This window comes from Haliotis asinina, chromosome 14 (genome assembly GCF_037392515.1).
Source record: "Haliotis asinina isolate JCU_RB_2024 chromosome 14, JCU_Hal_asi_v2, whole genome shotgun sequence".
NCBI classification, from domain to species: domain Eukaryota; kingdom Metazoa; phylum Mollusca; class Gastropoda; order Lepetellida; family Haliotidae; genus Haliotis; species Haliotis asinina.
Window position 1 is genome coordinate 32270584 of NC_090293.1, and position 16882 is coordinate 32287465.

The window sequence follows — 16882 nt, forward strand, 5'->3', positions numbered from 1 at the left end:
GTTCGTTCTAAGCGAATCGGGAATGTTCGTGAATATTCGGAAATTACCAAGAATCGTCACCACGCCACTGATTTCAGACAAGATCATGTTCACACGGAAAATAAAATAAGACAAAACCAACGAACATATAATTGTCATGGATCATTCATTTCATCATCGATCAAGCATCTACAGCTTGGATGATCTGGTATTTTGTGTCGAGATCTAGAGCTTTACATTTCCGTGACAAGCCTTCCATGCTGACTTGAGAGAATGACTTCCCAGATCGCTATTTATGCCTTGACAATGTCAACAAGATTAACAAGATTAAATATATGATAAAAGTTCACAGGTAAGTTTATTTTAGTATCCCCTTGACCCCATGTGAGGAAGCCTGTTTGTTTTCACAAGCTAATTGGTGACACATGAGATGACATGCGAGTGGATTCGGATCAGCTGTTCGTTGTAAACACATCAATTAACGCGTGAAATAGCACAGAGGGACCCGTCAATTTGTTTGTTGTAACAGATAATTCGTACTATCAGTGTTCGGTGTATATGGTAGTTAATTCATAACAATATACAGGAAATCAGTCGGGACTTCTGAATTTGTTCGTTGTAACCGGCAATTCGTTGTAAGCGTGTACGTTATAAGTGAACTTTACTGTATAATAAAAATATATACATCTTTACTGCTATCACAAACTTTAGGGAGGGTTCCCATTTTCAGTAATTAATATTTTTTTTAAAACTAATACTGTCATGCAATGAAATTCATATATGCAAGGAAGTCACTAGAATTGCAATTAAACAATAAAAGTGGTTAAAATGTTACAATGTGCATAGTTTTGCACTATTGTGAATGTTTGTAAATATTCATCAAATTTAATGTTTAGTTTACTATATTTAAGTGTTATATTAAAACAACAAAATTCAGATTTATTGCAAATGTTTTTTACAATCGGTAATTATATTTAATCCTTCTTTCAATCGATTTTCGATTATATTTGATCATCAGAACACCAGTTCCTTACTAACAAACTCTGGATCCAGTCATCAACACATTGATGGAACATTACTGACAGCAGTGTTGAACAGCATTTCACCTGCACAATTCTATTGTCCTCACTGACAATAACATACAAAAAGATTTTTTTCCTGATGGCATTTCTTGCAGAACATTAAAATGCGAAAACGATCAAAAGCTGATCATGTCAAACCATTGTTTGTCAGTCATTACGAGTTCCTTAATGTTCATTTCTACATTTATCTGTACAAAGTGATGGAAGACACTGTCAGAAGAAATTAACTTCAAACGAAATCTAAATTAATTTACTTAGGGCTCTTAATTGTGTATTCTAGTTGCATAGCAACTATCCTTACAGCCAGATGCAACCATTAACTTATTTTTAGCAAATCGAAGTCACATGATTATCATGAAAACAGCCCAGTTTGGTGTTCTTCAAGGTACAGACGAACCTTGCATCATGCAGCATTATCAGTAAGAGAGTCGCATTATGCTGAATATACATGAAGGTTCATCTGTACATCAATGTTTTCATCAAAATACAAAAGAAAAATAATTTGGATATTTAACACTTCTGAATTTGTGTTTAAGCAAAACATCAGTCTGAAAAACAGAATAATTTTCTAAATCCTAAGATGGGATGGGACGGGATGGCATATTTCTATAGGGCACATATCCATGCAACTAATTTCAGCACATGCTCAAGGAAGTGATTTGCTGTAAATAATTAATGACCCACCCAACATAAAACAGAAAAAGGGTGATAAATCTTAGGGTGATAAAACTGTTTGAAATTGGACACGCATTTGTATGAGATCTTTGTCATGGTTTCACCTGATAAGAATCAGTAGAGCTCTCACAACTAAAGACATTGATCCAATTAATGGTTTATGTTCTCACTGTTACAAACAAGGTGTCGAAGACAAGCATCATTTTCTATCAATTTATGAAAAATATCAAACTCTATGAGATCTGTGTTTCTATCTAATGTGAATAAAACACATAAAGACAAAGAATTAATAATAAATCTGTTGGATTCATTCAATGAAGGATGAAGAATTAAAATCTGTAGGAGTACAGTCCAGTCTCGTTAATAGGACATCACACAAAAAATTGTTGGATTAACGAGGATGATGGACTAAATAAATGAGACTAAGTTATGTTTATTCAGCAAAAGCATTCGATAAAGGTGATTGTCAGATAACAGAGGTCGGATTAACGAGACCGGACTGTATATTCAAAACATGTATATAAGCAGAGATGAGAACATTATGCTTTGTTCAACATATATACTCATGGAAACAAATAAGGCAACACATGAAAGTACAAGTCTTCCTCTATTCTTTTCCAGGTTTCTTCACAAAGTACATATTGCACTGTGGGTGAAAGTCTGGAAACACTTGTACTTTCATACATTCCCTTACTTGTTTCCCTGAATATATCTTCATGCATATGTGCAACTGTGCTGATCACAGTTGAGAAACCTTTAGCAGTTCCTTAGTGATTTACAAACACAGGTGACATTTTAAGCTAAACCAACAATTTATCTTGGATCCTGAATTTAAGTGCCAAACATGATAATATTTGCTGCTCCCATCTTACATAACATGGAGTCAGTTTCAAGAAACTGCTAACCATTGATACGAAAGATTTGGGGACCTGATTTGCAAGGTATTCAGGTCTCATTTGTGTGGTTTGCCAAATGAAAATGCAATGAAATTACTATGACTTACATACTTTCAAATATTATCGCAAAATTACAGTTCAGATCACACCCTGTGCTCAATGCTTTTGAGACTTGTACTTTTTAGTATCTGGGATTCAGAGTTAAACATTGGGAAGGAGGTTGACATCTTAAACATAGTTAAAGTACACCAAATACAAATGTGTTAAAATAAATATATATCCCATCAAATTTTTTTTCAGAGGTGTAGAAACATTTGATAATTATTTCATAGTCACCTAAATCATGTATTACCAAGACAATGACAAGTACCTGTTGTATATATAATAGAAATATCAAATGAATTGATCTTCCCTCAAAACTATATTATACATAATATATTCCATGTGTGGAGCATGTCATTATATATATCCCAATTGCGAAGATCGATGTTCATGATGTTGGATTGTCAGGTTCAGATTCAATCACTTACAGAATACCACCATTTAGCTGGGATATTGCTGAGTGCAGAGATCAACAACAAACCAACAAGGTAAGAGTGACCCACAATTCACTGTGCCCACATGTGTAGAGGCTGTGAGTGATTAAAACTAACAATATGTTCACCAGTGGCACGTAACCACTGTCTATGTTTAAACGGTTAAAATTTGACTACAACATTGTAGTTACACAATTGTACCTTGGCCATTTATCGTTTTTGGTTGTGATGGGATGTGCAATGCTGGCAAAGAATGAAACTTAAATTTAATATGCCATGTTGGGATGATGTGAATTAATACTCTGTGCCACAGATTCCCTTTTGATGGATTCACTGGATGGATTGTGATGATATTCAGGGGATGGGGCATGAAGGATGATTGTTTTTTTAATTGTTTTTTTACTAATACTTGCTCATTAATAGTGTACCAGATGTAAAATATAGTTCGTCTGCCAGTATTGCACTATTTTCAAATTGTTGTGTGATCTGTCTTTGATCCCCTCATGACAACGGGGCGGTGGGGTAGCCTAGTGGTTAAAGCGTTCGCTTGCCACGCCAGAGACCCGGGTTCCATTCCCCACATGGGCACAATGTGTGAAGCCCATTTCTGGTGTCCCCCACCGTGATATTGCTGGAATATAGCTAAAAGCGGCATACAACAAAACTCACTCATGACAACATCCTTTTAAAGTAGTGGTTGATGTTTGAATACAATGTAGTACTGAAACCAACAAACATATTATTTTTAAAATACTCTGTTGACAGTACGCTGATATCTAATCTTTTGTGGGCTCTATTATTCTTCCATAAACAAAAGGAATTTAAAATCATCCCTAAAAAGTTTCAATCTGTAAATATTGGCAATTCAACTCCTCCAGACCCAGAAAATCCAGTAAGACTTCCCCTCTAAATTTATACGATAAAGAAAAATTAAATATTTGTGTGGCATCTTTAGAAATTTGATATATCTCTCACTAGGTACAGGCACAATTAAAGAAACACGTTAAAACCCATCCTTATCAGATGAATAATATATACTCAGGTGATATGTTTCGACAAGAATGAAATTTAAGGGGGATACAGGAGGAAGTCTTTCCAAAAATCCATCAGACAAATAAACGACCTGGTCAAGATGAATGATAATAACAGACCCCAGCAGTTAGCCGCATGTTACAGCTTGACCAGAACTACTGTTTACATCCTTACAGCTGTTTAAGAGCTGTTCAGTATCCCTCTTACTCGCTCAGATGAACACTAAGGTGATCTGCGATCTTAATTATTGATCTCAACCGTCTCCTGGCAGGAAATAAATCCCCAACAAATTGTTTCATCAGGCACCAGTGGTTATCTCTGCCAGATTAGCTGATGGAGATGCTTCTGGAACAGACTCTGAGACTGGGTCCTGATCTACCAAACGTTCATAGCTCTACGGCATTTGTAAACTATATTATTACGACATGTAACATTACGAATGCTTGAGGATCTGAGCTCTGGTCTCCATCCAATGTTGTCTTCTGCTAGATTAGAAGATGGAGTGGCTAACATGAACACCTCTTTTGTAAGCAATCCTTCCAGAACAGATGGTGAAACTGGTTTCTGTCTAATGTTATCAATTGCTTTATAAACATAAATAATTCTCATTAAGTAAGACTGGCAGTGGTCTGGGCAGAATGAAGAATATTTGTTTAGACATGATAAGACTAACGAACATATTTGCTTGTTCAATATGCAAAGATCTATGTGAAGCAAGATATAACTCACTCATTCATGAATTATTGTGAAGACAGTTTTTTAAAACGTATTTAAATAATGATTTAATATAATTCCAGTAAAAATAACACAAAATTTGTGGCAAATTCAATATGTTTCTTTCAAATTACAATGCTATCAATATATTATATGAATTATTACATTCAACATCTTAATAATAGTGGTAATAACAATAATTAGGCGATAAGCCTAGAGTGTTTGAAAATCAGAGACATGCTGTACTAAACTGATGGTGACTAAATTTCGATTTGAACTGAACGTGCTGTGTGAGAGATGAATCCAGAATTGATGAGATCTGATTTTTCTGAACAACCAATCAGAATCCAGTATTTTCTTGAGTCATGGTAGAATGAATATTTTAGCATGCTATTACCAATATTTACCTACTGGTGAAGGTTCTACATAAAAACATACATACAACACATACAAAAGGATTAAATAGTAAAATAAATACATTGAAATTGATGACAAAAAGATGTATTTTAGAAATAGGCTTTTGAAGAAAAGAGTTTCAATGTAATTTCGAAAGTTTTCAATGTGGGAGACTGCTTTATGTGGAGAGGGAAAGAATTCCATAGAGTAGGACCAGTTTACTGGAAAGACTTCTTGCCAAAGGAAGATAGGAGTACTTTCGGGAATGGAAAGGAGACCTTGGTCTTGAGATCTGAGAGATGTTAAATTTTTTCTTCATTTTTTCCAGTTATTATTTCAGTATTTACTTAGATCTTACACTCACCAGCATTCGTAACCAGGCTGAACTATTGTCCTCTTAATCATTTGTTAATCCTTTCAATTAAGCAGGTATTTCCCCGATGGAGAATATGAACTCACAATGTTGTCATGGTTGCCATGGTAACACTAATAGATACAGTGTCTATATAGAGAGTGACAAATTACCAAGACAAATGTTCCTAATGAGAATGCATTTCCAGCCTGACATCCAAACATGGTATGAGAAGCTTTTACTGGGATAACCAAAACAAGTATTGATGCTCTTTTCTTGTCATGATAAAACTATCTATGGATAAACTGTTGCCGTGTTGTCATAATTAATCAATTACTGGTTCATATTCCTGCCACTAATCTAACAACACGCCATGATGCATTCCTCCACGTTGACTATCATGCAGACACACAACAAATAAATCCAATAAAGGCTGTGCAAGTGGTTAATAGTCTAGATTAGTGTAGTTTGGGTTTCTCTGACATTGAAGAAAGCTTTTTGGCTCTTTTTTAACAGATATTTTATAAAGATAATTTAAGAACTGTTGGTTTGATTTGTTTGTAAAAAGTTTAGTCCTATCACATATAGATAAACACCTTGAAAATCTGAAACTGTTTGTTTTTAAAATCAAATGGTTGTACAAATAAAACAGTATATTACTTTAATTGAAATTAAAATGTAATGATTAATCTGTTATGACTAATACAATGATTCTATATAAGAGTCAGAAATTTAAGAACACAGATGTCCGGCATGATCTTAAAGAACATTACTTGTGGAAAAGGCAAAATATATCCAATGCTTGAATCATGCATGCATAATACAATAATAAAAAGATAAAAGCTGACTGTTTACTTGAAACATGAGCATGAACAGGGACTGAAAGTATGAGTGAGTTTTACGTTGCTTTTAGCAATATTCCAGCAATTTCACTGCAGGGGACACCAGAAATGGGCTTCAGACATTGTACCCAAGTGGGGAGTCAAACCTTGATCATGTGGACACTTTCACCGCTTGACTACCCATAGATACCATGAACTTGTCAATGTTATCAACTCTCAACAACATCATATATTTGCAAACCTAAAGTAATAACTGTATTATCTCAAGAAATCTGACTTTCAAGTGTAGAATAACATTGGACATGTTTACATTCCACAAGAACAAATTTAACTTCATTCTTTTTGTATCTGCCGTCTGCGAGCATCAATTACTGCGAGACTGCTGTATTACCTGTGAATCAATGAGTTCACGGGGAAGTTGCTGCTCGAACACAATTGATCTGACATAATCTACCTGCACTAAAGCATGCTTGTCAATTACGCAAAATCATCCCAGAGAGGCATGTCTCCCATTAAGTAGATTAGTTGTAGGGAAACATCCTCCAGTGTTTGGCATATATGGATCGAACTGGACCGTCAAACTAAACACTTGCCCTGTATCTCCACTTTGTCATGAAACTGAATATCTTGATATATCTATCCAGAGTAGTGGGTGAACATTTTTTCAAAACTCGACTGGACACAGCTTTGATAAACTTTCAAAATCCTCTTGACCAAATATTAATTTCACTTCACCACAATTACCAATTTGGTAGCGATGACATACTTATTTCATCATTCAAATACATATAGCAAACGATTTCTGTAGTTTAGCACTACTGTACCAAGGTAGATATTTTGGTGGATATTTACTTGACAAAGAGTGAGTGGGTGGGTGGGTGAGTGAGTAAGGTTTTATGCTGCTTTTAGCAACATTCCAGCAATATCACAGCGGGGGACGCCAGAAATGGGCTTTACACATTGTACCCATGAGAGGGGACATCACAAAGACCTAATATTTGTAACCAATTTCATAAAAAAGATTTTTGACAAAAATTAATAGAAAAACTAAGTCACAAATATTAAGAAGTTTCAATTTCTAATTGGTGTGTTTGCTTGGATAACTGGGGATGGGTGGACACGTAAATGCCTGGCATTTTGGTTTTGTTGTCGTGGTGAAATAAAGATGGCCGCTTGATCACATTGTTTGAGTTGACTATGTTAGATTGCCTTTGCCAGCAAAGTCCAATTGTATCAGTATATTTTTTCATAAAAACACATGTTTGTTGGTGTGAAACACAAGTTGGCAGATTTTGGATACTGAAGAATGTGTTTGCAAACATGTTGCCATGGTGAAGCCATCTTTGAACCTCCTCTCCCTTCAAAGACTTGAAAAGTATTGGTTTAATGATGCTAAACATGTACAGGACAGACTATGTAAATAAAAAACACCAGATGAAGTTTCATTGAATCGTGCTATTTTCAAGACACCCACTTATCACCTATAGTAATGCTAGTCGCTTAAATACGTCCAGAACAGATTTTGTAAACAAACAAGAAAAAGTTTAAGTATTATCATGTCCGTTAATGTTTGTCTCCTTGAACACAGCTGACCACCTACCTGATATGGGCCTCCCTTGACCATAGGGTGGGCGTGGCACTTTGGCGTTGACTTGACTAGACAGAGGAGCATGTGGCACCTGGAAGCAGCGCCGGACGGCCTCTGAGCTGGTGAAAGGTTGTTGCATGTACGATCCACCTGTGTGATCCATTGTGTTCTGAAGACAAACAAATTAAAACACCGTAAATATTTTCAGAATCAAGTCAGTGAGTGAGTCCAGCTTTATGCCGCACTCATCAATATCCCAGCTATATGGTGGCAGTCTGTAAATAATCAAGTCTGAACCAGACAATCCAGTGATCAACAACATGAGTATTGATGTACACCATTTAAAATCAAGTGTGCAACATTAAAAAACATTATATTGAAGAAAACAGAAGTGTTTGAATTAAGTTATGTCATGTTAATCAAATTGAATAATTGTTCTCGAACATACTCCAGTAAATTAAGAAACAATGCAATTGAAATTAAACTCTTGTTTAATGGATTTATTTCATCGATAGACCGGATTTTATTTGTTGTTATTGTTTTATGCGGTACTCAGCATTATTTCATCCATATGGTGGTGGTCTCTAAATAACTGGACCAGTCTGGACCAGGCAACCAAATGATCAACAGCATGAGCATTGATCTATGCAATTGGGATTTGATGACGTGTCGACCAAATCAGCAAACCCATTTGCGCAAATCAATGGTCATGATGTTAATCACTGGATTGTTTGGTCCAATATAGACAAACTTCATAGACAACTTTTCTTTTGTGAGTGTGACGTGCCAGTTGAGATAGTTGTACCTTTGTCAAGCAACACGTACCCATGAAACAAAGAGAATTGTTATCCTTAAAGTTTGTGTACATTGTAATTCGTAACTTCTAAAATGTCACTAAATAGTTTCTGACTTCCTTCATTTAGCTGGAATATTGCTAAAAGCCATGTTTAAAACAACAAACACAATCAAGAGCTGCTGAAAATGACCTAGGAGTAGATTTTTGAAGCTCTTTTAGCGCTAAGATAGTCATAACTGTGATACACTAACATCAACTTACAATTATCTTCGTGATAAGAGAGCTTCAAAAATCTAGGCCCAGAATCTTAGCTTTGAAAAATTATCATCTCTCCTTTCAGCAAGTATTTCCCTAGCATGACATGTGCTGTCCCATGTGACAATTCTGTCTCCAAGTGAAGCCTGCAATTTTTACTGTATGAGAGTGACCTTTTGGACTGTGATCCTACATTAAAATAAGATCCTAATGCCTGAGATAACACAGAGGAGAAAATATGTTAATTAAGACTGATAGTTGTTAGATTAATCACTTAGAGCATGGTGAAAAGACATTCACATTGAAGATCATGTTCACAAAGTAATTTTCTTGTTGGCATACTTCAATTATTGTTGCACAGCTCCAAAACACCCATGAGGAAGCCTGGGGGTAGATATTTGAAGCTCTCTTAGTGCTAAGATAGTCGCAAGTGCCATGCATTGACATTAACTCGCAACTATCTTGGCGCGAAGTGAGCTTTAAGAGTCTAGGCCCTGTGCCACACTTCTTATAATACTTCTGTTCCTGCATGCTTTAAGTCTATAAGTAGATGAAGAATGGTAGGTAGCCAAGCGGTCAAAGCCTTTGCTTGTCATGCTGAAGACCTGTGTTCGATTCCCAAATGGGTATAATGTGCAGTCTACTTCTTGTGTCCCACACCATGATATTGCTGGAATATTGCAAAAAACTGCACAAAAGTAAAACTCACTCACTTTAAGTAGATGTCATATATTGAGTAAACTTAAAAATTGTTTTGAAATTTTAATTACAATTTTTGATGACTTAAACACCAAGCCATATTACTGCCATACTGTCCCAGTGTGCAGGGTAACAACAATGTCTTGTGACGAATGCCAAAATAAACTTGACTTCAATTTATCTGCAGTCAGTTTAATTGTAGTATCATTTTGTCAAAGAAATCTGAAAGAGATACATTCATGACTGCTGCTGTAAAATTAGTTACAGTTTTAAATCATTATTTTGATTCATCATAAGATAATTCCTGGAAAGACTTTCGCCTGCATCCCCTCTTAAATTTCATTCAAGTCAAATCATATCATCTGAATATATATTCCTCATGTGCTAACAATGAGTTTAAACACCTTTCTTTAATTGTATCTTAGCATTGAGAATGACATATAAAAATGCTGATGTTTCCTCACTGTTAAAATTTAGGGGGATATGCGTGGAAGTCTTTCCCAGTTCCTTTCATGTGCAACAGGAATTCATACGGTTTGCTACCTGAAGTATATAGGTCAAAGTATATAATATATGACATCAAAGAGCATTGTTTAATTATTTCCTGTTTATAACGTCTTACAGGCAAACACACTGTTTTCAACACCTTACAGGGGAATAGTCAGTGCACTCTGATATTGCTGAATAAAATGGAATAAACTCATGGGATTTATTTACCTTGGAGCAACTTTTTCTCAGAACAGGTGGGGAAGCACAGAGACATTAATCAGTGTCATATTGTTTAAACAATGTAGTAAAACAAGCTACTGCCTTGAGAAATGTTATTTTAATGATAATTCGAACGATTATTCAAATATGCTTAGATTCTGTTTGGATTATGAGAATAGGAAATTCAAATGAGTACAATCGCAGCCTGGTAACAGTTGAAGCTGGTAAACAAAAACAAACAAATAAAACAAAGACTATGGGCATTTACAGTCAAAACTAACCACACCTTCCGCAAAGAATCGATTAATATGAACTATTCTCCATGGTTCAGAGCCCCCGGCAGAATCATAACGGGACACGCACCTGTGAGTTGCCTTCCTGTGTTAATTAAAATTTAAGTGACAAATGCATATAAGACATAGGACATACTTCTTATAACAGTCATACTATGTGAATCATTGACCGTACAAAGCAATAATTACGCCGTTTCCATGGTAAACAGTGGCTGAACGATTTACCTGAATTTAGGTCACCAGTCAGCGACAATCCGGTGACAATCGTTGACAGGCCGTGGCTTGAAGACTTCGAGGCGCTATATACTTTTATGTTTTTTCTTACATGTTTACATCTCGTAGTATTCTGATATGTTCATCCTCAATAAGTATCCATGTATCCTTTATCCCGTGGCGAACCTTCCTACACGTGCAGCGGTCTAAATTTACTATTGTTTGTATGGTTGCCATAAGACCTAGTCCGCATGCGTACTCGGATTTGCCTAATTCCCGGACAGACCCGGCTGTGAGGTATTTCTAGATGATGAGTAAGATTACGCTCATAAGTAAACTGCTTAGGTCGTAATTTTTTTCCAAAGAAGACTCAAGCTCAACTCAATGAAACAATACCCTACGACATATCTAAAGTTAACGGTGCTATGATCGCTAACTTCTATTCATAATTAATATAAACTGTGAGCGTTAAAAGATTAATTTTTATTGGACGCGCGTCACCTGGTTTAGGGGAATACCAGGTTCTAGTTTGTGCTGAATGGAGATACTTATGGCAGATACGAATCTTCTGGTTATTAAATACCGTCTTATATTGTGTTTTATTGAGATCTTGCAGTGAACATATGATTGCCAGACTCGTTAGAACAGATCGTGGATTTTCGTTCTGTCGCCACATTGCTCCTGGTACTGGTTGTAAAATCAATCAGCTATTCTATGAATCACGCTGGGGGGCTGGTGTTATCTGTGACGAGAGAAAGTAAAATTACCAACGCCTACGCACACGCATATATACCACACACACACTAATAAAAAATGAAAAATAAACGGAAAAATAAATAAAAAGTAATACTTATACACAGCTGCTCGTAAGAGGCGACTAACGGGATCGGGTGGTCAGACTCGCTGACTTGGTTGACAGATGTCATCAGTTCCCAATTGCGCAGATCGATGCTCATGTTGTTGATCACTGGATTGTCTGGTCCAGACTCGATTATTTACAGACCGCCGCCATATAGCTGGAATATTGCTCAGTGCTGTGTAAAGCTAAACTCACTCACTCATTACAAGGATAACAACTTGATTTTAAACAATTTTCAACAGCATCGACAACATCTACGACTGTAATTTGTCCCAGAGAATGTTTTAAACGTATTTATTACTCACCCGTCGAAGATATCACTATTTAATTATATTACAAAGTTATTACACATTGTGTAATACCATCGCGTGATGCCGTATGTATGACGTCAAAGTTATGACGTCACAATGCTAATACCCTGTCACAGAAGTGTTAGACCTTGATTGATTGAAAGCTGAGTGTCATCACAGTCGTTGAATTCTCAGGAAGGAAGTACTTTGCTCGATATTAATGTGCTAATGTTGGGCGAGTAATAACTAAAATACTAAACTAAGTCAGATGTAACACCATTTTTATGAAACTCGTGAATGGTACCGGCGTTCGCTCGTTAGATACCACACTCGTGAATGGTATCGGCTTTAGCTCGTTAGATACCAAACTCGTGAATGGTATCGGCTTTCGCTCGTTAGATACCAAACTCGTGAATGGTATCGGCTGTAGCTCGTTAGATACCAAACCATTCACTCGTTTCATGAATATGGTATTACATGGGACGTAGTTTAGTATTCTCTATTTTGCAGTTCACAATGATGATTAATACAACAAACAACGGCAATAATACGCCAATAATAAACAACGACAATGATAATCATGCCCAATGAACCAGTGTGAAATGTGTAATAACACATTTAATACCATATGTAATAACAGATAAATATGTATCAAAATTTCAATTTCCTATCATCATATCAGAGCGTGTAAAAATATCTACTGGTCAATTCCGCTTTGGACGTACGCATGCCGATAGTATAAATGCACTCAAAACAAAGTGATTAAATAATAATTATTTACGAGTGACAACTGTTCATAGCTGACTAAATATATCAATTTACATATGCTTTTCAGGTATTGATGTGCTGTTTTGGTTGCAACTGCATCAGAAATGTGTGCTTTGATAGTTGTGAGAAGGGGATGTGCGGGAAGAACGGTGGTGGCGAGATGTGTTTATACAAGAACTTATTGACATAAATCAACCTATTTATTTTTCTACTCCCGGTCTTTTGTACATACAGGTATAAAAATAAGTTGTAATAGACATAAAACTATGTATTTGGTTTGATTTTTCGGTTTCTTTAGCGTGTGTTTACACTATCGGTAAACGTACGTCCAAAGCGGAATTGACCAGTAGATGCGCACAGCTAGTCTGAAATTAATGTGAAACCCACAGGGACTTGTATCGCTTAGAAACAGCACTCGAAAGACAAATATGTGTATAGACCCTACCCTAGTACTATATAAAAGGTACTAGGGTAGGGTCTATACACATATATTTTTTTCGACTGCTGTTTCTAAGCGATTCAAGTCCCTGTGGTGAAACCAACGAATGTAGGTCGCACGAAATTACTTTTCTTAAAACGAACTTAATATTTGAGTTTGTGGGAGTGAATATGTTTGGTTCGAATCCGTTTTGATAATTATTTTTCGTCATATTACGTATCGAAGATCCCAATCTGATCAGATCTTCAACCATTTGTGCTTCGTGTGAGATGCGATCAATGAGAACGGATGGTGATGAATGTCATATCGTCATCACTGGATTGTCCGGTCTAAAATCGATTAGTTACATGCTGCCGCTTTGTATATATCTGAAATGTTTGTTTTGGTTGCATCAGCTTCAACTCTCCGAGTTTTACAACTTTCATGAAACCTATGAGTTCAAGGCCGTTGCGCTGAATAAGAATCAGGCCAATGTATAGATTCAACCTACAATCGTCTTTGGCTGCGATCAGTGGCACGATAGAACACAGAACCTCCCCGTGTCCCTAGACCAACAAGGTAATTATAGTCACCTGCCATAAACCATTATGTAAGCACAGGTGTTGACAGGTAACATGGCTGAACTCGAGATCAAAAGCACCGCTTCCAAGGTATAGAGAACAATGGGTGGACGACAGAACACAGGTGGTTCTCGACGACCGAGGAGGGTTCACGATAAACCTGTCTGAGCTGTTTAGGAAATGTTACACAGTTTTATATCCTAGTGGACACAATAACCAGCATCACAGGGTGTAGAACCTCGTTTATCCCCAGGTCTTTTTTCAAAACTATTGTCGATCATTTGATCATGAATAATTACACGTAATAAGAGTATAAGCGTGGTTTTACGCTGATTTAGGTTTTAAGAGTATTCTCAGTTTGTGGCTTAATTTAAATACTGTCAGTTCATGATTGAAAAAAACCCCCAAACAAACAAACAAACATAAAAATACATGCCAAGAATCGAACCCAGATCTTCGGCGTGGCGCGAACGCGTCTGCAAACGCCCATTAGTTTATAAGAAAATAGATGACTTGTTTTAATTACAAATACCTTTCTGTGTCTACCTGGACCGGTGTTTTACCACTTGCGATGTTTGCAATAATTGTATCAGTGTTTGTGTTAGAGTGCGAGGAATCACTCTTCTTGAGACGAAACGCTTTTCAAACGTGTGAAAAAGAAATTTATAAACTGTTAAATAATGTTGCTGATTTTGACCGCGATAAACCTTTTTTTCACATGACGTCTTTTGACACATTGTTAAAAATATTTCTTTAAACTATATGGTCGTAGTGTATAAATAAGAAGTAAAAAAAAAGTCAAATGGACACAAAATGTCAGCCGTTTACACATACAGCTACGATATTAGCACTAAAGTGACACGCGGAATTACGATCAGCATTCAGCTGCTTTGTTGAACATTCGTATCATTAAAATAAATTGATTTGTGTCATTCATGGGGTCTCGCCTGTTCACACATAGCTTCTCTGCAGTTATTCCAAGAAGGTTTGTTTGTACAATTTCATCCCAAAGTTGAATTCCACTGTACAAAACTGGAAGTATATTTCGTTTCTCCTGAACGCTGAACGCGAAGATCCCAGTTAGATTTGATCTTCAGTAGCCCATAGATGCTTGTCGTTAGAGGCGACTAATGTCATCGCATTCCCGGTCGATGCTCATGCTGTTGATCATTTGATTGTTTGGTTCAGACTCGAATATTTACAGACCGCCGAGATGAAGCCGGAATATTGGGGAGTGCTGATATTGCTGAGAGCTGATATTGCTGAGTGCTGCGTAAAACTAAACTCACTCTTGAAGAGGAACAAATTCTATGGAACGGCAACTTCGTTATAGCAATAGATGCGACGTTTCGGTGTAGATGCTAACACCGTTATCAAGTAAGTGATGAAGAAACTCAGAAACGTTGTTTGTCAGGCAAGGTTTCTGAATATCTTAGAGTCCGGATAAGCGGGGCTTCACTTTTTTCGCCGGCGGATGCATGGTTTATATCACGGCAGGATTGATAACCTCTGAATTTCTCTTCATCATGTCAAAGTGACACGCAGTGTGAATTCTAGGTACCAACTTTCCGCTAATTAATGCAGCATGGCCGCCACATTTATAGAATACTAACAGGCTCTTGTTGGAGATAGCGTAGTCTATCATACAGACCCAGAAACAAACATATCCAAGAAAGCCCACGAAAGTCTAGATAATGTGCCTAGTCAAGGAAGTCTGAGGGCTCCTTTTTTTCTCTGTAAATATTTTCATTTAAGAGACTATTTGCTAATCTATAAATGGCGCAGGGTATACTTGTACCCTTCATTTCTGGGTACAAAAAAATCCCACCCCCACCCCCACCCCTCCCTCGCGGAATAGGTATCAATAATTCTCATTTATAAATCATATAGGCTTCAGGGACGCCACTGTCACAGACCCCCATGCAGGCTCAGACAGAATGAACGAGAAAAAAAGGCTGGTAGTGAGAACGGATGTAAAAGGTGAACTACGGTACCTCCCTTGTGGTGATAGTGTTATGCGAACTATGTTGTAGCAATGTCAACACAGGAAGACAAGGCAATGAAACATGCGCATGTCTGTTGTGATCTTAAATGAGGCCAAACTTGTAGGTTTGAGGGCGCTACACATGTGTGGGTCACAGAGGCATAGACCTCGATCTCTTGTTTCCCTGTTCGAGTCGCCGAAAGTACTGCCATTTCAACTCAACCACGGCAAAAAATACTGACCACCCAAAACACGTACTGACTGAGTGAGTGAGTTTACTTTCACGCCGCAGTGACCACCCGATCGCGTTAGTTGCCACTTACGACAATCATAGTCGCCTGTTATGGCAAGCATGGGTTGCTGAAGGTCTATTCTACCCCGGACCGTCATGGGTATAGTTTAATACTGGACACTCCAGTTTCTTAAGTTATGATTTAGACATTGCCTTCATTAATATATAATTTGAAAAACAACTTGGTTGATTGTCTGTTTCACTCGAAGCCTTGGAGGGCTTTCTCACAATTGTGTTGGAAGTGATCTTCAGCCTGTCCTAAGATTCGATAAACGACATTTCACCGAGGTTTTATTTACAGACTGGAATATCCATTCAGTTGGAATATTTCTGAATGTAGCATTCAACAGCCAACAAACAAACACAAGCACAAATAAACAAGCACACAAAGAAATAAAAACCAAACAAGCAAGTGTACAAAGAAACCCTAGAGCTGCAGTGAACTATGTGAATCACAGGATTGTCTCGCCCAGGCTCGAATTTCTAACGGTCGTGATCGTATAACATGACTGGTGCATGTATGGTTCGGATTTAAACAGAAGAAGAAGCTCCTATAAAAACGAGAAAGCCACTTTTCTCGGAAAACCAGGATTCCAAAGCATGACAGTGGAGTGCATATTAAGGCCGCTTCGGT

The 16882-nt window shown here is 37.0% G+C and overlaps 1 protein-coding gene across 1 annotated transcript in view; it reads right to left on the reverse strand.

Moving 5' to 3' along the window:
* LOC137261899 (lipoxygenase homology domain-containing protein 1-like) overlaps positions 1–11300 on the reverse strand; it is a 101940-nt gene extending 90640 nt beyond the window's left edge. Inside the window, exons 1-2 of the mRNA XM_067799705.1 lie at positions 11069–11300; positions 8105–8261 (exon numbers count right to left, since the gene is read on the reverse strand). Coding sequence (XP_067655806.1) covers positions 8105–8255 — 151 coding nt within the window. The 5' untranslated portion in view covers positions 8256–8261; positions 11069–11300. The remainder of the gene's footprint in view (positions 1–8104; positions 8262–11068) is intronic.
* Positions 11301–16882: the final 5582 nt, after the last annotated feature.